General features: G+C 45.4%; 1 protein-coding gene across 1 annotated transcript in view; it reads right to left on the bottom strand.

Moving 5' to 3' along the window:
* SLC5A1 (solute carrier family 5 member 1) overlaps positions 1–23,083 on the bottom strand; it is a 59,548-nt gene extending 36,465 nt beyond the window's left edge. The window contains exons 1-2 of the mRNA XM_058531870.1: positions 22,926–23,083; positions 16,680–16,751 (exon numbers count right to left, since the gene is read on the bottom strand). Coding sequence (XP_058387853.1) covers positions 16,680–16,751; positions 22,926–23,060 — 207 coding nt within the window. The 5' untranslated portion in view covers positions 23,061–23,083. The remainder of the gene's footprint in view (positions 1–16,679; positions 16,752–22,925) is intronic.
* Positions 23,084–24,416: the final 1,333 nt, after the last annotated feature.

The following is a 24,416-nucleotide window of genomic DNA, read 5'->3' as shown; positions in this document are numbered from 1 at the left end:
ACAAAGTTGACAGGCCTTGTTGATTGATCAGGTTGGGAAATGAGGGAAAGAGTAATCAAGGGGAACTCCTAGATTCAGGACGTCAGTAACTGGGTGGATGCCATTCATTAAGAAAGAGAAACTACGAACTTAAAAGTTTTAATCTTTTGTTATCTGTACTTTAAATTGCATTGTAAAACATAAGCATGCTTGCCTTTGTTAAAAGAATTTGTTGTTAGTGCCGTTGAGTGGATTCTGACTCCTAGTGACCCTGTGTACAGCAGAGTGGAACCCTGTCCCATCTTTTTGTGCCATTCTCTCATCTCCCGGCACTATATCAGAAAATGCTCTGCTGCTATGCATAGGGTTTTCATGGCCATTTTTTTTGGAAGTGGGTGGCCAGGTCTTTCTTCCAGTCTGTCTCAGTCTAGAAGCTCTGCTGAAACCTGTCCACCATGGGTGACTCTGTGAAATACCAGTGGCATAGCCTTCAGCATCACAGCAAAACACAGCCACCACAGTATGACAACCAACAGATGAGTGGTATAGTTCCCTGACTAGGAAATGAACCTGTGCTGCCGCAGTGACGGCACCAAATCTTAACCACTAGACTGCCAGTTAAAAAATAGGATCCAGTAAACTTTGCATAAGGAAGTAAATTACTATTGCCTCTGACTATAAGTGGAATTCTCATGGTGTGAAAAGTTGTATTGGTCCAGACTACATCTCATCCTCATTATAGCATAAACATTAAAATGCTTTGCAAGTTCAAAAAAAGAAGGGGAAAATAGGAGGAAAGCAGGATGTTTAAATACATCCACCTCTTTCTCTTCAAAGCTTGGTGGGGATAGCAGCCCACTTTTAATCAAAATTCTCTTCTGCCTATAGCCTGCCTCTCCTGAGCCACTATATTTTCATTTATCATCTCTCACTTGATAAATTATTAAGCCTAATGTTGTACTATTATGGGCATAATTACCAGTAATGATTAACCATATTAGATTAACCTTAAGTTCAAGAGGTCCTCTCCAACATCCCCCCAAAGGGGGACATTGGACTTTAAGTAGTTGCAGGCTTTCCTGAGATCCCCCCTCACCATCTGATGGAATGAGGGCAGGAGAGCTTTGGGGATTCCAGAATGTCCCGGGCCCAGGTTTGGTTCATTTCTGCAAGAGCACTACTATTCTCCCAGTTGCTCACCTTGGCCACATCTGAGATTTCCTCCCTTCACCCTATGGCCCTCACTCAATCATTTACCAAAACCCTGACTCCACCTTCACAATATCATAGGCATCTAGCACTTTTTATACCACCCTTGTGCAGGCTATCATATGTCTTAACAGGACCATGGCAGCAGGCTTCTAGATTATCTCCAGTCACCCACCATTCACATGGCCAGTTACCTCCCCAAAGCACAACACTGATTAATTCACTTCCCCATTCAGAGACCTTCCCAGACCCTCAAAATGGGTCTGCCAACAGTCTTCCTGGCAGCTCCAAGTTTAAAGACTTAGTCATAGGAATTCAGCAAGATTTCAAGTTAAAGTCCCCTCTAGTGAGAAGAGAGCATGAGCTTAAAACTTAGACTTTGAATGCTTTCTTGACCTCTTACTATCTGGATGATCATAACATCTGCAAGCTTCAATCTTTTCTCATGACAGAGTTGTGCAGGAGTCAAATGAGATTATGAATCAGCAGTGACCGACACTCAGCTGGCCCTCAACCAATGTCCTTTCTTTCCTCCAAGAGGACAATCACTTCACCCTCAAAGACAATCCACAAGAACTACAATGGACACCATTTTGGTCTGAACTGTGTTCCCTCAAAATTCTTATGTTGAAGCCCTAACGCCCAATGTGACCGTATTTGGAGATAGGGTCTTTAGGAAGGTAATTAAGGTTAAATTAGGTCACAAGGGTGGGGCCCTAATCTGATAGGACTGGTCCTTATGAGAAAAGGGAGAGACACCAGAGATCTCTCTCTCCCTCCACATGGACAGAGTAGAGTTCACGTGAGTACACAGAGAGGAGGCAGCCATCTATAAGCCAGGAAGGGAGAACTCATAGAAACCAACCCTGACAGCACCCTGATCCTCACTTTCTAGCCTCAAGAACTGTGAGAAAATTAATTTCTGTTGTTTAAGCCACCCAGTCTATAGTATTTTGTTATGGCAGCCCAAGCAGGCTAATATAGACATCATTGCTTTATTACCTACACTGCCCTTCCTCTCCCTGAAGCTCATTAACAACGCTTTCATCACTCTGATTTCCCAAACACTCTCTCTGTCCCCTCCTCACCCACATTCATACCCATGTGGGAATCATGCCCCATCTAGGGAGTGACCCAGTGACATGAATCATCACGGCCTTCTTGTATTTTCCTCCCACATTCCTTCTGAGTTCAGGATTTAGACTTTATCTAAAATTTCCCCCAGCTTGACCTTGCTTCTGACTAACTTCTTTCCAAACCTTCCTCGTCACCTTATGGGGCTCAAGAAGCATGACAAGTATTTGGGTAGTTTTGCTGTCACTGTGCAAGATGAGCCTTGCACCGTTTGGTCTGACCAAACCCAACAGATTTGATAGCATGGTAACTGGGGAAATAACATAATGTCACATCACAAAAGGCAAAAAGATTATGTATTCCTTTGACTTCAGGGAATTCACAAACAAATTTCACCACCTAAATTTCCTATCCTAGAAAGTTAGCAGGAAGGGAAACATATGGAGAAATTATAGAATCATAGAATCCTCCAGAGTTGGATGGACCCATAGGTGTCACAGCTTGAATCCCCTCTACAACATGCCCCAAGTGATGGTTAGCTTCCGTATGTGTACCTCTAGTGACAGAGAACTACCCACCTTACAAGGCAGCTGAATCCGTAATGAAACAACTCTAATGGTTACAAAGTCCTTCTTTACCTTGAGCTGAAATCTCCCCACTGGTCCTACTTCTGCCCTCTGGAGTGATACAGAACAAGTCAAATCTCTCTGCCACAAGCCAGCCCTTCCAATATCTGAGGACAGGGGCTGTGTCCACCCACAGATCTTCTCTAGGCTAAGCTTCCTCTTCTCAAGTGTCTGCTTCTCATTGGCCATGGACTTGAATCTCACCATCCTTTCTGCTCTCTGCTGCCCTAAAACCCACCTATGTCGTCCAGTAGACCTCAGACCTGAATGGACCACTCCAGACATGGGCTGTCCAGAGCGAAGCAGGCTGCCCTTCTTGACTTTCCATCTGGTTTTAACATCATGTGGCTTCAAATCCTCTTTTAAACCTGCCACTCATCTATGAGTCCTTGGCAGTGGTGAGAACTAAGCCAGTCCCTCTAATTCCTGTCACTGCAAGAGAATGTGCCTTTAACTTATTTGGACCATTTAACAAGAACAGATTTCCTCTCATTGCAATTTAGATTTCTGATAATACCAATTTGGTTTGCCTTAACAATACAGTGGCTCTATCACTTAAAATTTTTTTACTTCAATTCTTCCAGGGTTTGGCACAAATTTGCTGTTTTCCCATGAGCCTTCTCTAAAGGGAAAACTACTTAAATCATAAATGAAAACATTTGGCCAAATTCATTTCTTCCTACTAACTATTAATGTCAGAAGTCAGAAGCTAGCAAGGATGGGATCTATCGCTCAAACAAAAGGCGGACATTAGTCTACTTAATGATTACTCCATCAGTCCTTAACTTGGCCCTAGAAATGGGATCCCTGATCCAATGCTACTTACAGAATGTTCTGTAAGCCAAGAGCATCAGCTTCACCTGGGAGCTTGCGAGAAATGCAAATCTTCGGTCCCCACCCCAGACCTACTGAATCAGAGTAATAAGCTCTCCAGGTGATTCTTATGCACAATAAAGTTTGAGAAGCCTGCCCTAGACCATATCAAAAGTCACTGCTTCCTCCTTAAACTTGTTTTGACCTCTCCTCATGAACAGGAGCATAGCGACTATCTACAAAATTGGGATGCTAAGATGTGGAGGACAAAAAGTTTGGGGTGAAAGAGACTATCTCTCCAAAATCCCTTACTTAATCCCTCGAGTTTTAAACATCTGTTACGATAGCACTTCTGCTACCGAGTAGGAGGCACCGTCGCTTCAACCACATGCCAACATGTAGCACGTGGACTGCAAGAAGTTTTGACCAATCTCACCGGCAAATCCCCAGAACTGGTGGGCTCAGTGGAATAAAGACTTCCAGAATACCCTCACGCCATAGCAAAGTGATTGAGACATTTCAAATGGAAATCCACAGAAGCCACTCAAAGACCTTGTGGGAAATCCTTCCACAAACAATTTGTCTCCTCAAGAGATGGGGTTATAAGGGTGACCTCAACCAGCAGAGGCAACAAATACTGATGACTGGAGGACTCCTCTGCCATAGCAAGAAACTGGGAAGAAGAATTATAGGCCCTCAAGGGTCTCCGCAATCCAGCCCCCTCCTCCTCCTCCACACCCAGCAGTCCCTCCAAGTCCTTTCAGTTGCCCTATGCTCTGGCTAAACCACACCAACTCAGTCTTTTAGATATGCTCTGGCTTTCCTGCCACCTGCTTTTAATTATGCCATTTCCCTCTGCTTGGAACTCCCTATCCATCAAGTTCTGCCTACAAAATCACTGCCCCAGTCTTCAAAAGAAAGCCAGTCCCATCTGTCCACTGACACCATCCAGAGCTGAACTCTTCCTCCTATCATGTCTTACCCATGTCGTCTGTTGCACTCTCCTGGTACATGTCACGCCCCACGCTGGTAACTGTTTCTGGCACAAGTATTGTCCCCCAGATATCTTCTAGCCCTCAAAGAGCATTTCTGATTCCACTTAGCACAGGACTTTCCTTGCACGTGGCAAGCACACAATAAAAGTCTGCTGAGTGAGTGAGTGATACCAAATCCTTGGCTTCTCCTCTTGGAGAAACAACAGGAACCATGGTGACCTAATGCCTTAGAGATGCATTTGTTCCTGCTGGCTGCATGGAGTCAGGACTCTTCACGGGGACCCACCAAGGACCACTCTTTCCTAAGGAAGAGGCAATAAACCTGGCTTGCCAGGCCCAGAAGGGACCCATAAGAACAATGGAGCACACTAGAAACTATGAACTGCTCTGATATGTCAATATGGTGACCTCAGTGTTAGTAAGAACAAGACCTCAAGGGGGAAAGGACTTTGTGGGTAAACTGCTCTGATATGTCAATATGGCAACCTCACTGTTAGTAAGAACAAGACCTCAAGGGGGTTAGGACTTTGTGGGTTAGTCCACCATGTAGGCAAAATTTTTTAAGTGATAATACTTGGTGTTGGCAAGTAAATAGGTTCTCCCATATATTTCTGATAGAATAGAAATTCTGGAAAGCTGTTTGTTGGTACATATAACAATCTCATCTCCTCCCACCATACAACCCTACTTTTAGGACTCTATCTTAAGCAAATTATCAGAGAAGAAGACAAAGATTTATATACAAGGATTTCATTACTATGTTCATTGCCATGTTACTTACAATATAGGAAAGTTGGAAATAACATAAATGCCCAACAATAAGAAAATGACTGAATAAATTAAGGTACACACTTAAGATAGAATATTATACAGCCATTAAAATTATAACTTTGGGGCCGGCCTAGTGGCGTAGTGGTTGGGTTCACACACTCCGCTTTGGCAGCCCAGGGTTCGCAGGTTTGGATCCTGGGCACAGACCTACGCACCACTAATCAAGCCATGCTGTGGTAGGCGTCCCATATAAAATAGAGGAAGATGGGCACAGATGTTAGCCCAGGGCCAATCTTCCTCAGCAAAAAAAGAGGAGGATTGGCAACAGAGGTTATCTCAAGGCTAATCTTCCTCACACACACACACACACAAAACATTATACCTTTGAAGAGTTTGTTATGACATGGGGAGATGACCGTAATAAAATGTCAAACAAAAAAATAACATACAAGCTTGTATATCATATGATTCCCCAAAATTTTATATGTATGTATATATATTGTATATATATATATATATCCAAATTTACCAGCGGTTATTTTTGGAAGAGAAATCAATCAGTGTGTTTTTGTATTTTTTACACGTTTCTAATTTTTCCACAATCTGTGAGATTTTATAATCAGAACACAATTCTTTAAAACCTTTAACAGTAAAGGGCAACAATTCCAGAGGTGTCTCAGATTCACTCGCAGAGCCTCAGACCTGAGAACAAAACATGCAGGGAAGTTATGCATCTATTGTCGGGAGATGTAGAAAAAGACACAAAAATGTCATTGAATGCTAACTAAAAATTATGTTTTGTGTGATAGGAAATAGAAAACAGACATCTTAGCCCAGTCATCTGATGTTAGAGCTGGAATTACCTGGGAAATGATTATGGTCGACCTTGTCACTTTCAAATGAAAACAAAATTATAGTCCAGAGAAAGAAAGTGATTCAAGTTTACATATTAACTTTATCTTGACTTCCACACCCTTAGGAAATAAGATAGCATGTGTACACTGAGCACCACCAACCCAGGAGTCAAAATTGTGTAAGGCAGACGATGGCTGTGTGTGTTTTCCTAGCTTCACTCCCAGAAGCAGACACGGATTTGAAAAAGGTACTCTGTATCAACCATCACATTTGAAAGCATAAGTAAATGGTGTGGACTTCACTCTCTTCTCTTCCTTCTAAGCACACTGGGAGCCTTCCAACCTGGTTCTGATCTTGGCTCTGCCAGAGTAAATTACATGACTTTGAGCCAGTCACTTGACTGCCTTGAGACCCAGTTTCCTCCACCATAAACCAAAGAGTCCTTCTTCGCCTACCTCACAAGGGCTAAGTGAGGTGACAAGTGTGAGAAACCTCTAAGAAAGCTTTGCCCCACAAAAGCATGCTATTCTGAAGGAATATTGATGATGCTTTCACACAGCCCATGTTTTTATGGAGTGCCCGAAAGGAAAGAGACAGAGTGGTCGTTTTCTCTCGGAGGGAGCAAGATCTTCACAGCTCAAAGAGAAAATGTGTTTCAGGAAACCACTTTCTTTGTTAACGGACCACATAATACCCAGAATATCCAGAGCTCTGGAGGTGGCTTTCTGCTCCCAGCTTCAGTCTTCGCTTTAAGGAATGACACCAGGATATCCCAGGGCCTCCTCTCCGCTCCTTCTCTGTGCTACATGCCTCCCTTGAGATATCCTCACACAGTGGTGCTCCAACTTTAGCAGGTATCAGTATCTTGAGTTAAAATACAGGACACCCAATTAAATCTGAATTTCAGATAAACAAATACATTTTTAGTAAAAGTATATCCCAATATTGCATGAGACGTACTTATACTAAAAAAGTGTTCACTGTCTAAAATTCAGATTTAACTGGCCATGCTGTAGTTTTATTTGCTAAATTGGTCCACCCTAATCAGAATCACCTGGAGGGCTTGTTAAACCACAGATTGCTCAGCCCTATCCCTTGGAGTTTCTGATACAATAGATCTGGATTGGGGCTGGAAATTTTGCATTTCTAACAAGATCCCCTATGTTACTGATGCTGCTGGTGTGGGCACCACACTTTAAGAGCCCCATCTGGGGAGAATAAGAAAGAGAGAGAGGATGACTAATTTTTACAGTGCCTCTTTTAAAAAGGCCAAGTGTGGGGCCAGGCACTTCATTCACTTTATCTTATTTCATGCTCACAACAGTCTGTGAGTTAGGTTTTATTCTCATCATTTTACAGGTGAGAAGACTGAGGACCAGATGTGATGTGATTTGCCCAAGGCCCCACAGCCAAACGTGACTGACATCCAAGGGACAGAAAGGGAAGCCACAGCACCACACTTCCCTGAACCTTCCTGAAGGGGCACAGTGGGGTCAGAGCCCCCTACTCATCTCACAGTAAATTCACCAACAGCATGTTCACATCTGCATCACACTTGTATTTCAGATTCCTCCCTCATCCTCTGGGGAACCGGTCTTTAACCCGAATTAGCATCTTGATTCCCTTCATAAATTATCTTTTCATAGGGGAAGTTTGGAAAGGTTTAATCTTTGACGCTTCCCATCTCTCAGATATCACACTTCCTGGACTGAGACAGAAGAAAAGGTGGGGCTCATATATTCAGAATATTTTATTTCTGAGACTCTGGTAAATATTTAGACACAGGCCTTGCTCCAGGGTCATCATAATCTCTGTTTACTCTATATCAGCTCACATCCTCCGCAGACAATAGGTGCCTTTCATTCATTATCTTCACAGACGTCTCTCCTTGCCCCAAGAATCAAAAGGGCAGGAAATCAGGAAATAACTGCCAAAGGTGCTATTTTCCCACAGGTTGTTGGCACAAAAGGCAGGTGAGGTCTTCTGTTGGCATTTATAGGTCAAGAAGGCTGGAGGCCAACCCCACACCAATTCAGATGGGCTTGTCCTCGGGATCAGCAATAACTCAGGGCCCTTACCCAAAGGTCCTGATCAATATCCACGATCTCTCCCCTACACTGGGCCCCTTCAGTTCCTCAAGTACCTCAAGCTCCTCCCTACCTCAAGCTTTTGACCATTCTGTTCCTTCTGCTTGCTGGATTGCTCTTCCCGCAATCTTCATGTGGCTGCCTCCTTCTGGTCCTTCAGGTCGCAATCTAAATGCCCAATCCTCAGAAAGGCCTTTCCCTGACCCTCTTAGGTAGGTTAAGAAAGATCCCTCTCCTTCCCTCCCACCCTTGACTCAAATACATTTCCTGCTTAACACTTACACAAACACAATATTTGTAATTTTAGATATATTTTATAAGACTATGTGTGCCACGCACACACACACACACACACACACAAATATATACCAGCACCTAACACAGAATGTGGCACTTAGTAGGTCACAAACGTAGATGCAGAATGAAAGAACAGCAACGCATAAGTGGATAAATGATTGAATTCACAATTTAAAGAGGAGGATCTAGAGATGAGATACGATAATGATGATGATGATGGTAAGAATAGTCAACTTGGGTGGTACCAACTATATACTGTTCTAAGAGATTTACATGTATTAACTAATTTAATCCTCAAAACAACTCTATGAGGTAGGTACTATGATCTCTATTTTGCAGTTGAGGAAACTGAGGCACAGAGAGGTTAAGTAACTCACCCAAGGCCACAAAGCTAGGAATGGGTGGAGCTGGGGTTCAAACCATGGCAGCCTGGCTCCAGAGTCCATGCTCCTTTTTTTTTTTTTTTTTGTGAGAAAGATCAGCCCTGAGCTAACATCCGATACCAATCCTCCTCATTTTTTGCTGAGAAAGATTGGCCCTGGACTAACATCCATGCCCATCTTCTTCTACTTTATATAGGACGCCGCCACAGCATGGCTTGACAAGTGGTGCGTCAGTGCGCTCCTGAGACCTGAACCTGCGATCCCCGGGCCGCCGAAGCAGAGCACACGCACGTAACTGCTGTGCCACCAGGCCGGCCCCCAGAGTCCATGCTCTTAATCCCAATTCTAAAACATCTCCCTAATATAAAGTTCACCCAAAAAGATACATATAGCTGCCGCTGACTTAAATTGTGTCATGCCAATGGACAGGGAAGGCCTAGAAACATTTCTAACATGAATAATCCAAAGATTTCATCTTAGTCTACCATTTCAGCACTCTTCTGACTTCAACCAACCAGAAATATTGACTATAATTTACTTTGTCCTTTCTGTGTCTGCGGAAGTGCTAATGTGTTAGAAAATACTGGGAAGAAAGCCAGAGGGAAAGGAGCAGGCAGGAGCTTAGGTACGAGCTAGATGATAGCAACTTGGCTACATACCAGTCCACTGATGCCTAGGAACACACAGAATACACGGATGGGGTGGTGAGTGGCTGTGCATTAATCAGAGAAATTCCTCGGAGGAGACTAAGCCATGAAGAATGGGAGGGAAATGGCCCCACCAAAAAGAAAGAGAGAGAAGGATGAGGGGGAGAGGGAGAGGGGAGGAGAGCAGAGAGGAGAAAGAGGAGGAGAAGGAGGAGAGAAGAAACAGGAGGAGGAAGGAAGAGGAAAGGGAGGAGAAGAGAAGGAACAGGTCCTTTAAGAGCAAGGCAGCAACTGGGCATACTAAGCAAAAAACTCACCAGAAAGGAGATACATATCTAAGGGAACTGCCAAGTTTTGCAAAATCTTGACTCAAACTGAGAAAAACCAAATGTTTGAGTTAGTGAGGAAGCAAGGCCATACCAGACTTTACCAAGGGGTCCAATGTGGGCTGAAGTTGGGCACTCTGATTGGGGCTAGGCTTGCTTTTCCAATTTTACTACCATGAGCCTAAAAAAGAAACCTAAAGAAAATAAATTTTCTCTGTACATAGGAACAGAAATGTGGAGCGCTGCTGGAGGCCGGCTTTGACTCAGACCCAGCAGCCTCCTAACCACCTGAATTCTTACCACTGCCTACACTGTGTGGCCACTGCAGAATAACAGACTGAGGTCCCAGGTGACATCAACAGGGGGTTCAGCATGAGAGTCTGGGAACATGTCCCTCTCATCCCTCCCATTTCTTTAATTTAGCACATATTTGTCAAGTGCCTTCTAGATGCAAGGCCCTGGACTGGGTGTCAGAAGAGATAAAGAAAAAGATTAAGAAAAATACAGACTCCACTCTTATCATTGGACACTGGGATAAATGAAAGCACAGATAGCTACATGCAGGTGGAAAGCAATCAGAGCAGGAAGGGACAGCCAACTAGACTTGGTGGTCACTTCCACCCAGGCTTATGAAGGCCAAGTATTTGTCCATCTTCCATCTCATTTCTTTCTGAGCTTTGCTCCCTTGGTGAGCTCTCGGCCTCTCCTGTGTCCATTCACCCAGTTCACGTTCTTCCTCTCTCATTCATGAGTTCCCACCTAGGTCTTAGGCCTACCAGCCTCTTCCAGGCCTCCCATTGGCCACTCTGGTAGCATCCTAAATGGTTGAACTCTGATCTGATCGTTAGGTTTTAGAGACTTAAAGATAAAATCAGAACATTTTACTCAAGAGAGTTCAAGAAGTATGAGAAGCTGTCCTCTTTCCTCAGGGAAAACTTCTATCAGGGTCTCTAGTCAGCCCTAAATGAAAGAATTTCTTGGTTTTCAGATAAACTTTTAGACTATTTCTATTGATCTCATAAATTTCCATCTCAAATGATAAGGAGAAAGAGACCTGAAATACCAGAAGAACAGAGAGCTCTGTTGTTATCTTGTGTGAACTTGGGCAACCCATGGGGTTAATCATCATTCTTGCTGGATCGCTGAAGATTCAATCAGATCAGTGATATGATGGTCCTTCAAAAGATTCCAGTTGAAAAAAGGAGAATAAGAACTAAACTGGAGAGTTTACTGTGTGCCAGGCACCGTTCTGAGACTGTGTATGCATCCTCACAATAACCTCGAGAGGTACTGTTATCCCCATTATAGAGATAGCAAATGTAAGGCATAGAGATGTTAGTAACTCAAACAGGGTTACACAGATAGGAAGGGGCAGAGGCTGGATTCGAACCCAAGCAGCCTGACTCTAGAGCAGGCCTAAACAAGGTGTCAACAAACTAGGGCCTACAGGCCAAATCTGACCCTCTGCCTGTTTTTGTAAATAAAGTTTTACTGGAACACAGCCACACCCCTCCATTTATGTATCATCCGTGGCTGATTTCATGCGACAACAAGAGTTGAGTAGTTGTGACAGAGATCAGATAGCCTGTGAAGCCAAAAATATTTATTATCTGGCCCTTTACAGAGAAAGTTTGTCAACATTTGCCCTAAACCACTGTGCTATACTCCTCTCTGATGATTCTCTAATAATAGGGAAAGGAAAGAAACTATGGTTATTGAGAGACACACAGCCGTTCCATTTTCAAGACCCTCACTGGCGATGGACTGGCTGGCATGCCCACACCCATTTCCTCCTGCTTGTTCCTTCCTCTGTGGTGTGGAATCTTACAAAAGAGGAGACTCTCTGAGGCTCAGAGAGGTTAATGATTTGCCCAATGTCACAAAGCTGGGATAAGCCAAGTCCTTAGGTTCCTTGTGAGGTCTCCAGTTCCCACTCCTTTTGGAATGCTTACTTCTGCATTGCATGGGGCTGTGGAAGGGTTGGCTTAGCACAATTGTACCCTGCTGCTCCCATGGAGCTAGCTCTGGCAGGTGTGACCAAACTCTACTCCAAAACAAGAGTCCTCCACTGGGCTATGTACCTGGGATCTCTGAGTAATTTCTGCTACCATTAGCCAAGGAGTGGGGGATTTCTCCCTCAAACCTCATATTCCTGCTTTCATATCTCCCATATCCCCAAATAATCATTACAACACACCTCATAGGCAGCTGTTTGTTAAAAGTGCCATAAAAAAGGGGAATCTTGGCCCTCCAACCAGCCCACAGTCAGAAAAGGTATAGCTTCATGGTTTCCTGTTACTCAGTTGGCTTGGCTTGCCTCACGCATGACTCAGGCTTCTGGGGACCTCCCTCCTGGATCCCTGTGTAAGCTGACTACTCTTGTAGCCCAGCCTTGGAGTTCTGGCTCCTCCTCTCCAATTGTCCCTCACTTCTCTCTCCAGGCCAAGGCACAAACTATTTCTCTTTCTTGGCCTCATTAACTTTTTAGGAAAGGGGTCTTTTTCCAGACGTCCTGGATCTTCACCTGTTACAGGTCACAACTGCTCCTATCAAAGTCCCCAAAGCTCCCAGGAATGCCCTTAACTGGCCTCTCCTTTGTCCAATCTCCTTTTAGACTTGACAAGCTCTGATTTCCCCCTGATTTCTTGTGGGTGACTAACCAAGCCCTCCTGGCCTCGGGTGTGTCAATCCAAGGTCAACACAGGTCCTCCCCTCCTCGTATCCCCTAGGACTGTCTTCCCAAAGCCTCTCTGGCTGCTTGCTCCTCCTACAGCACAAAGCGATGGGGCTAAAGGCAGATGGAGGGGGTCAAGTGTCCCACCGGAGGGTTTCTGCTGCAGTCAACAGGCTGAGAGAAACGTCAGCTCTGAAGAGCCTGTGACCCTGTGGTGTTCTCCTTGGGCCAGCACAGTTGAGAACTGAGACTCCAGTTAGGAACTTCTAGGCTGACAGACAGGCTTGAACTGACTTTGTATTTAACGCAAAGGGAAATTTAGAAATATAAGTTTGATATAGTTTAAACTATTTTTCAGTTTTTGGAAAGTACCAGATTTGCATTTTCTTGCATGCTGTGTTTTCCTTCAACTCTTTCTTTCAAGTGTGTATTGCGGTAGTGTTTTAAAACCATTTTAAATTTTAGAATGGAAATCATCATGCCTATTTTTCTTCTAGATGAGCAGTTTTTAAACTTTGTAAGTCAGCAGAATCTTGTTCTCAAACACAATCTTAGCAGATTCCCCTTATATAAAATAAATAAATGTCAAGTTGCTGAGAAGGAGGGGGAAGGCAGCCCCTGAGGCATTTCTGCAGCACATAAGGGTTGTTTCCAAAAACCACTACTTTAGAATGTAACCATACTTTACTAAATCTAAAACACCAACTATCGTAAGATGTACCATGAAGCACAAAGAAAGAAAAAACACGGCCATTTAAACCATGGCAAGCCACTGATTGATTATAACACAAAAGCCAACTTCAGAGATGTTAAATGTGGTCAATGTTTAGCCAGGTGATTTACAGAATATAAATAAATTTACAGAGTGTAAATAAATATGCATATAAATCATGTTCATTTATCCACACAGTCAATCTGAACATTAAATTTAAGTGAAGCAGCAGCAACAGCATCACATAAATGGTAGCTTCCATTTACTGGGCATGACTAAGTGCTATGCACCAGACAGACGCCAATAGGAGGGTTCCTTGGCACTCCTGACCTTCCCACCATTTTTTTTTTTTTTTGGTGAGGAAGAGTGGCCCTTAGCTAACATCCATGCCAATCTTCCTCTACGTTTTGCATATGGGATGCCACCACAGCATGGCCTGACGAACGGTGCATAGGTCTGTGCCCAGGATCCAAACCCATGAACTCCAGGCCACCGAAGCAGAGCATGCGAACTTAACCACTACGCTACTGGGCACTCCCCTTCCCACCATTTCTTAACGTTCCCATTTATTGAGCACTAGCCAAGCACCGTGCCAAGTGCTATACATCCATTATCTCGTTTAATACTGGCAAGAACCCTCCAAAGCAGGTATTATTATCCTTTTTTATAGAGGTAAAAATTGAAGCTCAGGGAAGTTCAGTGACTTGCCCGAAGTCAAACAACTAATAAATGTGGCAGTTCAGATATGCTGACTTCAAAGCCCATGCTCATTCTACTATAGAATTTTCTAGAATTAGAGCATTCTCAGAGTTAGGAGAGACCTAGAGGTCGCTGCTTCCCCATTCAAGAATCCCCCTTCTCAGTATCCCTAACCGATGGTGATGTTTTCAATAAATCTGACCAGATAGATAAGAGTCTACCCAAACCAGTGATTATCAAACCTGCCTGATCATCAAAAGCATTTGGGAAGATTTTTTAAAAATGCAGACTCCTGGGACACTCTTCTAAGGTTTTTTCATTTAGTAGGTCTGGAGTGAGGCCTAGGAATTTGTATTTTCAGAAAGTACACCCAGTGATTCTGACACATGGGCAGGTTTAGAAATCATTAATGTAATCTCATGAAGCCTTAGATGGAAACTATCGGAGGAAGAAAAGTTGAGTTTCAGCCTCATAAGGAAGCAGTGACCTGCACAAAAGAACGATGCCATGTTTCTCTGTTGGTTAGAATAATCCAACACTGAGACATGAGTAAGAAAAACAGTACTCACAGGAAACCCCACACGAACCATTGAATCCTACCCGCTTTGGGTGGGGCTAATTCCTCTCAACAACCAACTCTCAGCCCGGACTCAGACCTGGGTGCCATCAGGAAGAAAGATATTATCGCTGGTTAAGACGTGATGTGCTCCCAGGCCTAGCCCAAAATGCGTATCTCCTAAAGGTGGTTCTGCCCCATGCCTCGCCCTCTTGTTGGTTTCTCCACGACCTAGAGATTGGAAGCTGAGATCTTACCCCCCAATAAATCAGCTCTAGAAATTTTACATGAAGAGATATTAGTTTCTCATCATAGCGGTGGGGGCAGGGAGGGAGACTATGGGGCTGGATGCAACCTGAGGCTGGATGAGCACTTGGCAGGTTTACCGTAGGGGACGCTGAAGCATTAGATGGGGTGGAGAGTGCACTGTCTTCAAAATAATTAAAGTAAACTTCAAGGTCCTATTCAGTTCTTCAATTTAGCAAATCTCAAATCCACTGAGATTTCATGTCAGACTTGGCTCTGAAATCTGTACAGCAGCACTGCCCAATAGAACTTTCTACAATGATGGAAATGTTCTGGACCTGCACTGTTCAATATGGTAGCCACTATCCACAAGTAGCTATTAAGCACTTGAAATATGGCTAGTGTGACTAAGGAAAGAAATTTCTAATTTTATCTAATTTTAATTTCAATGTAAATAGCCAATGTGATTAGTGGCTACCATATTGGACAGCACAGTTTTAGAGGGACCACCCCAGACTTATCTTGAACTTTGTGATCAGAGCTGCCTATTTGACACTAGCTTAAAAGCACCAAAATCCAAAGCATGAGAAGATAAAATGTGTCAGGAGAGATCACCATGAGGGATCCACTACAGAAACCAGCATCTGCCCAGTATTCTTGGCCACCTTAAGGATAAAGCAGAAATGACTTCAGGGATAACCCAAGCAACAGTGAAGATGCCAGTTCTTAAAATCCATCCCAAAATAGCTGATCAAAGGCCAACTGCGTGATTTCCTCGTAACTTCTCCCTCTGCTATGTATATGACAGGGACAGTCTTTACTTTCTTGCTTCCTCCAGTCAACCCATAGTTGTCAATCTCATTGCAATGTATGCTTCATTATCACCCTCTTTCACCAGCCAGTGTTTCTTGTATCTTAAGCCCAAGGGCTCGCATAATTTGGCCAGTTTGGTCAACCAGTCATTTTGGTGAGAACTCTGAATCGAAATGGTCATTGAACCGAACTGATAAACTAGCCAGAGCCTGCTGCTGTTAGGATGGAAGAGACCTCCCAGGTTCTCGTCCACCCATGCACATGTCCTTTGATTGGGATAGTGCTGCCCATGTACAAGGGTCAGGGAAACACCTCTCAAATATACAAAATACAAAATCCACCAAGAGATGAGGAAAACTGTAATTGGGAACAGTAGGGGCCTTCTCCTCCATCCATTCTACAAGTATTTATTTATTGAGGGCCTCCTGTGTGACAGGCACTGCGTTAGGTTCCTGAGGTAGGACAGATAAAGTCTCTCTTCCATGGGGCTCAAAGTAGCAAAAAGATAGCAAAAGAGCTACTACTTATTGAGTTTCCACCCATAAGAAGTCTCTACTTCTCATAACACTCCTGCAAAGTAAATATTACCATCCTCATTTTATAGATACTGAAGTAGAAGCTCAAGTTTGCCCAGATCACCTCCGTCTGTGTGGTTTTTTTTGCTTCTCCACACTGCCCGCCTTGTGTAGTCTTTCCCCCTATTTATCCCTTGAAGGATTCCAAGCATTATTTATTTAAAGGCTATTCCCTTACCACAAGAGATTAAGGGTGCCCAGGAGACCTGGTGAGCAGGAGACCCACCACGAGGGATCTAAGGCAGGAAGGAAGAATCACCACCACCCAAAGCCAGGAAGAAAATGGCCTCCTCCTACAGTGAATATCGTAGTTAAGCAAATAGTATTTTAGAGAAAACTTACCGGCCACCACACCATATTTCGTCCTGCCAGGAAGAAGCCTCCAACGGTCCCACGATTAGTGGAAAACATCGCCTGAAGAGGAAGGGTCAAAAATTCAATAGAAAACAAGAACAGAGTGACCATGTCAGCCAACAGGATATACCCTCCCACCTCCCTATACTCACACTTTCTTCTACCCACTTCACTTTCTGAAACACTTCCACATTCCTTACTCCCCCAGAACTCCAGTACACTCAGATGAAGTGGGCAGGGACCTACATTCACAGACAGAAGACTGAGGCTCAGACGGTTTAAACAGCTTGCCCTAGTGTTAGCTCTGCAAGGATCTTAAGGTGTGGCTTTGAGTAAGTCACTTGGCCTGGATCTGTTTGTCTGGTAAATAAGGGGAAGTGGAAATTTTTATGCCTTTTTACAAGCATACCGAAGGTGTCTAGTGAAATATCATACTTTTTAAAAGCATCATATGGTATGTGAATTGTATCTCAATAATGCTGTTACTAAAACAAAAAGAAAGAAAAATGCTATAGTGCACTGTATTCGTACCAAATATTACCTAAAAGACTGAACATTGAAACTCAATTCAAAACTTTCCTCTCTGGGGATGTAGGTAGGAGCTTAATGGAAACATTACTTTTCAATATATTATGAATACTGAGGTATTATTATTATTATGATTATTATTATTATGAAAACAGAGGAAGGAGAGCATTCTTTCTGACTGGGGTGTCAGGAAAGGCTTCACAGAGTGGGGAGCATTCAGCAAGTCTTGAAGAAAGCGTGATATTTATTATCGGAGAAAAGAAGGAAAGGACATTTCAGACTGTGTGAACAGCACGAGTGATGTCCCAGAGGTGGCACTGCACCTGCGTCGGGAGGGAGGGAACGGTGAGCGGTATTATCTGGCCACCTGGCTGAGGTGTACAAATGGGGAGAGTGGTGAGAAGTGGGGGCTGACTGCAGACCCTCAAGTGCCAGGCTAAAAAGTGGAGGCTTTATTCTATAGGCAGTAGGGAGCCACTGAAGGTTTATGAGAAGAAGGACATACAAATAAATGACAACCAGCCCCTTTCACAGCTCCCTTGGAACGCTGACTCTGAACCTTCGGCTTATTTCTGGTCCAGCTCAGGCCCAGGCCCAGGCCCAGTCCTCCACCACAAAACAGGGACAGTGTCTCTGCCCCTGGCCTCCTTCCCTCTTCCTCTTTCTCTGTGTCGACAGCCTTCCCTTAGCTGAGGCTTGCTAATCTCCCTGAAAATGCTAATGGCTGATAATGACTTAGTCCTGTCAGGGTTGTTTGCATTTTCATAGGTGACCCCTGAGGCTGAAGAGCATCACTAGTCCAAAGGAATTAACCTCCGATGGTGACATTTCAGGCATTTAGAAACTGGCCATTCATTCAGCAAACGTGTGCTACAGAGAGCACATTGCTGGGTGCTCAGACTGCAAAGAGGTACTGAGCTTAGTCCTTTAGGAAGCAGGGCCATTCATGCGTCCAAACAATCACAGATTGTTGAGCACTCCTGTGTGCTAGGCAGTGCCGGGGAGAGTGTGGCTAGGATCCTTCTGGACTCCTGGCAGGGTCCTCCCTCCCACAGAACATATTCTCGGAGCCTCTGTAGTGATTTTTCAGGAAATAACAAGAGGACCAACAGACTCAAGGAGCAGGGAAGGTAGCTGGGGCTGAAACAGAAATAAGTCCCAAGGACTAAAGCTCCAGCAGTTGGCCAGGGAAAGGCCGTTCTGAAGGTCATTCTGAAGTGAGAGCAGGATGATGCCCCCAGGCAGGGTTGGAGGGACTGGAAAAGCGGGTTTGGGGCCCAGACACAACATTTCCAAGTTGGTCTCAGAAACAAGGAGCTTAGAGGAAGAATGTGAGGACAGAGACTAGAGCGAAAAGCTGGATAATTCAGGGATGATTCTGGGGGTGGATAAAAAATGAGGAGAGATGTGTTTACATCAGGCCTCTTCCTCTTCAGAAAGTTCATCCCCTCATCTTCGCAAGCCCAGACCCTGCGTACCCATCCTTCAAGGCCCCTCAAATGCCACCTTCCCCACGAAACCTCACCTAACACTCTCCCTCGGAAACCTCCTCCTCCTGGATGGCCTCCTTCCCTCCCCAAACAAAATTATCCCTCTCTCCTTTGAACATCGAGAGAACTCGGTCCATACCCCCTTCACAGCCCTTACAATTTTTTTACTTTGCATTACTATATTACAAATTTTTTCCAGCTTTATTGAGGTTTATTTGACAAATAAGAATTTTATATATTTAAGTATACAGTGTGACATTTTGAAATACATATTCATTTTTTAATTTTTTTTATTGAGTTCACATTGGTTTATAACATTGTGTAAATTTCAGGTGTACATCATTATATTTCAGCTTCTATATAGACTGCATCACGTTCATTGCCAGAGGCTGGGGGTGAGGGAAATAGATGTTGGTCAAAAGGTACAAAGTTTCAGTTATAACATGAATAAGATCTGGAGATCTAACTTACAGCATGGTGACTAGTTCATAATACTGTATTGTATAGTTAAATTTGCTAAGAGAGTAGATCTTAAGTGCTCTCATCATAAAAATAAAAAATTGTAACCATGTGAGGTGATAGATATGTTAATTAGTTTGATTATGGTAAAATTTTACAAATTTTTAATCCTCCCTAATAATGCTTAGCGTAATGCCTTATGCATGGCACACATTTAGTAAAAAGGATAAATGCGTTTCTCAGTGCCCTCTGCCTCTACTCCTCCCCCATATCCCACCCTGAACACTCCTTCTGGAAATGAGCAACACCCCTCCAGACAGACATTCTGCAGTCTGTCAGTAACATTCAGTAGGTGCTTCCTGGGGCATGCATTGCAGCTCATATACCCTGCCTCCTTCCTCCCCGCTGTTCACATCGTACAAATAGAAAGACATTGTCTCTGCAAGCAAGGGATGCTCGAAAAAAGAAAAGTTCCAGACCCCACTTTGTAAACCATAGCATTAAATTTGCCTGTCCACTCTGCAACTAGAAAAGAATGATTTCACAATTGCAAGGCACAGGGGCAAAAGAAGCACAATTACTGACCCACATTTTTTTCTTCAATGGAATAAAAATATTGCGCAAAAGGAAGGCACTTCAGACCTTTGTTTGAAGCCTAAGAAACTGGGGATGTTGGGCCTGGAGAAGAGAAGACTCAGGTGTGGCCTATCACCTTCTGATACGTAAAGGGGGACAGACTCGCTCTGCGTGGTCTGCATAAGGCACCACCATACACAGTGGGAGAGGCTCCACGACATCAGATCTGAGCTCAGTACCAGGAAGAGTTTCCTCACTGCCAGAGCTGTCCAGAGATGGAAATGCGCCGGGGAGAGTTTCTGTTGGAAGTATTCAAATGAAGATTGTTGACAACTTGTCAAGTGGTGTAAAGAAAAGACTCAAGTATAGGATGAAGAGGGTTGAACTTGATAAACTTTAGGCCCTCACTTTATGAAAATATGTGAGGAAAGAAGGAATTGAGCACCACCAGGACACTGTCACAGCAATGCAGGGGGTGGGAAAGACCATGGAGAGGGTATTTCCAGAAAGGATAATGTCTTAGGGAGGAGGAAAGGTAAGATAGTGGAAAGAGTATTGCCTTTGGCATCATGAGACCTGGGTTCTAGTCCCAGCTCTGCTGCTGATGCATCTGAGTGACTTCTGGTCACCCTCTCTGATCCTCATCTATAAAATGGGGAGGTTGGGCTATCACAGGGGCCATTGCTACTCAGGTATCCAATGATGCTATTAGTACAAATGATTACAGAAGGCAGGGGTGAGTAAATTTTTTCTGTAAAGAAAAAGGGCCAGATAGCAAATACTTTTAGGTTTCGTGAGATATATACAATCTCTGTCGCATACTCTTCTTACTTTGTTTTGGGTTTTACTACCTGTTAAAAGAATAAAACCATTCTTAACTTGTGGGCCATACAAAAACAGGCTGTGGGCCAGATTTGGCCCATGGCCAGAGTTTAACAACCCCTTACATATGGGGTTTCAGATTAGCTCAATGAAATCTTCCAGAAAGAATAAAGTCAGAGATTCAGCCTAAAAGGATATAAAATCCCCCAAAAAACAAACCAAGAGGTGGTGAAAGAAACATGGAAATAGACACAGAAGTTATAAGCTCAAGCCCAAATATAATCGGATGAGGCAGCATTGGAAGAGGATAAAATAGACAAAATAATGTTAGAAGACATGAGGATGTGACAGAGGGACATTGGCTGTGGATGCCTTTTCTAAGCTGAGGAAGCACGATGAGCCTGGAGTGCTCTGTCCGTGCAGCCCAGAAATCATGCAGAAGTCAGGATGCCTGTCCCTGAACCAAGACACTCTTGATGCTCCAATAGAAAAAAGAGGAATGTAAACTGGAAGAAATCCAGCACGTTCAATGACCAGGCTCCAGAGGCACTGACTAATGGGGGAAGATTAAATCTAGACAAATACTAGCAGGCTCATTAAGTAGCATTTAACAGGACAAGTGATACTGATTCACAGATATTTGAAAAGTGTAAACACCATAACCAGCAGGGCTAAAATGAGATCGGTTAAGGGAACGGAGATTATCAGTGATTGTCTGGGAAACAGGCAGTACAGCACAGCTTGCAAATGATGGATTCACATCTTGGCTCCAGAACTTATATGCAGGAGTGAGGTCAGGGAAGGAAGGCAGGCAAGGTGAGAAATGCCCGGTACTGTGGAAGAGTCCAGAGACCTGAGTTCCAGGAACCATCCATGTGTTGCAACCTTAGGCAAATCACAACCACATGAGGCTTCAATTTCCTCTTCTGTAAAATGGGCACTAGCATTCCTGCCTTCTCTGTCTCGTAGCTTTTTGTGAAGATGTCCTACCCAGCTGACCACCTTTGCCCATTTTACTTAAAAGGACAAAAATAATTCAGGGCCTGGCTCATAGCCTGCAGGGCAAATGATAATGGTATAGAAAAAGATTCCTAGAGTCCATAAAGATTCATCTCTGCACATGCTCACAACAACCTTGGGGAGTCATAAATATAGGCAAGATTGTACCTATTTCACACTTCAGTAAATTGAGGCTGAGGGGGGTCCCCCAAGGTCACATGGCTGGAACCATGTCAAAGCTGGTACTCAACTTGAGAATCCTGGCTCCTAGTTAGACACTCCCCACTATATGTGGGAAGCTGAGTATTGCGAAAGAATCAGCGACACCAATCTCTTGTGACACTTGAGGAAACTTTCAATCACATCTGGTTTCTACAATTCCTTAAAAAAAAAAAAATGAACACTTCCTTTTATCCTTGAAAAAACTCTGTGGCCGTGGAAGGGTTAACGTCCACTCTCCTCTCCTCTAAGTCAAAAGAGTTCAATATAACCACCTGCTGGCACTGCAGCCTCCTGGCCTATCACCGCCACCACCACCCCATGACAGCCTTTGAGAGGGGCTGGAATATTTGCTCATTTAAAACATCTCTTCTAGTTGCTGGGTGTGCCCGAGTCTGTCATAAGTGAAATTTCCAAGTTCCAGGCTGCCAAGAACAAGTTTTTCTGGTTTGGTGTGTCCCCAGAGCCCCAAAGGGGAGCCATAGGCATTTCCCTCTTCCCAGCACCTGGCCACACTCTGGTCTTCCTCCTCCTCCTCTGTGACCTAGCTTTCCCAGCTCTAACTCACTCCAGCCCCTGTGATCCCAGGACACAAGGCTTCAGGTCAGCATTCCCAGGAGGGGGACACCCAGCAGGGCCCTCACCTTGGGCTGCCCCACAGCACCTGCAGCTGGCAGGGGCTTGTGTCTCTCTCATTCTACACTGTTTCTTTTCCATCCAACACTGAATGACAAAGAGGCAGGACAGCAGTCACCTCTTCAGGGCTCATCTCCCGAGCCGGGGGACCCTCCCTGCAGCTCCAAGCTGGTCCTCTCCTGCCCCTCACACCCTCCCCCAGCCTCTCCAGTCTCCCACCTTCCTTCTCTGCCCCTGGGTCCGAGATATCCTCCTTGGGCCTTCCTGGGCGGCTCCCTTCGGCACCCCTCTCACTTCTGCTCATCCGTGCTTGCCGGCCCCTCACCTCCGCTCTGTGCCCCCTGAACTCCTCCCGAGCGCTTTCAAGTCATTTCCACTCCGCTCCATAGACCCTTAAGCCCACTCTCCCCTTGCAGCTCACGGAGGCCGTCGCTCCTCCGTGCGCCCCTCTCATCCTCCCAGTGGCTCTCGCCCCCTCAGCCCGCGTCCCAGGGCCCCCACATACCCACAGCCCGACAGCCATCACCACCACAAAGTAGATGACGATGACAGAGATGTCGGCCGCATTGCGGATGCGCTCGTGTGACGCGAGGGGCGCGGCAGTGGTGGCGGTCGCGGGGCTCCAGGTGCTACTGTCCATGGCGGCGGCGGCGATGCGTCCCTCCCGCCCCGGGCCACTTGCTCCTTATACGACCTCCGGGTTAATGATCAGCCCCGGGGGAGGGGACCCGCGAAGTCCGGGCAGCTGGGCTGTCGTGCGGGGGCCCCTGCGCTGCGCCGTCGGGGAGCAGCTCTGGACGCAGAGCGAGGAACAAGGAGCACGCCGAGCTGTTGGCTGGGCGGCAGCGGGCCAGGCCGGCAGGTAAGGACTGTCCCCTGAGCGGGGAGGGGCCGGCCAGGGTGTGGTGCCCGCCTGGCACAAAGGCCCGCTGTGCTCCCGCAGTGGGCACCCTGCCGGGCAGCCACGACACTGCGGCCACACCCCAGGCAGAGCGGTGGGGGGGGGGGGCGACTCCATTGAGGAACCAGGCTGCCTGGGGCCAGGGGCCTAGAGGTTTCAGGTCACCTGCCACCTGCCCTTGGACCAATCCCACGCCTTCTGCAGACCTGGCTTCTCCATGTGCAGAATGGGTGCAGAACTGTTCTCAGGAATCCGCCAAGTTCTTGGTCTCCACGGAGAACATTCTGGGGAAGACCTGAAGTTGCTGGCAAAATTCAGCACAATCACAATCTCTTGGCCACAAGGGTGGCCACCCACCTTTCTGACTCCCCCTCTTGTAAGGAGGAAGAAACTGAGATTGGTAGAGGGGATCCCACTGGGAGCTATTTCCTTGCCCTGTGCCTCACCCAGTAATGAGATTTGGAGCCCTTTCGAGGAAGGTGGCAGGGAAGAATCCCTTCCAAGGAGCTCATCAAACCCCAACCCTTCCTGGGGACTCAGTCTGCCCATCTGGAAACACATGTCTAAGCTGAAAGTTAGGGTTCAGAACAAAGAAGGCTGACAGAGGAGACCTGACTCACCCAAGGTCACACAGTGAGCCAGTGCCAGAGGTGGCCCTGCAGCCCAGGCCAGGGCAGGCCTAGTTCAGAGGAGGGTTAGGGGATGCACTCAGGGGCTGGTGCTGGAGGCTACAGAGCAGCCACTTTTGGAAAGGGGAGCCTTGCTCGATTGATGAGGTGCAGCAAGGGGGAAGGACCACACAAACCCTGCCAGGAGGCTGTTCTGCCTCAGGACCTCCCTGCCACCACCAGATAACCATCTACAGCCCAAATGCCAGCAGCCTGTTCCTTTACACCTCGCTACCTCTGAGGTCCACTCCCCTCCTGCCTCTTCAGTGCTGCAGTCTTCTCCATTTCCCCCCACCCATCCCAGGACTGTAAACTGTATAAGGCTATGTCCAGGACCCACAATAACGCCTGCCCATAGGGAGCAGGAATTCCTCTTCTGGGGAACCTGGAAGCAGGGGCTCTTTGCTATGGATGCCTCTGAAGACTT

Source organism: Diceros bicornis, chromosome 35 (genome assembly GCF_020826845.1).
Source record: "Diceros bicornis minor isolate mBicDic1 chromosome 35, mDicBic1.mat.cur, whole genome shotgun sequence".
Classification (NCBI taxonomy): domain Eukaryota; kingdom Metazoa; phylum Chordata; class Mammalia; order Perissodactyla; family Rhinocerotidae; genus Diceros; species Diceros bicornis.
The sequence above is the reverse complement of the archived record's forward strand: the minus strand, read 5'-3'. Positions and strand labels throughout refer to the sequence as shown.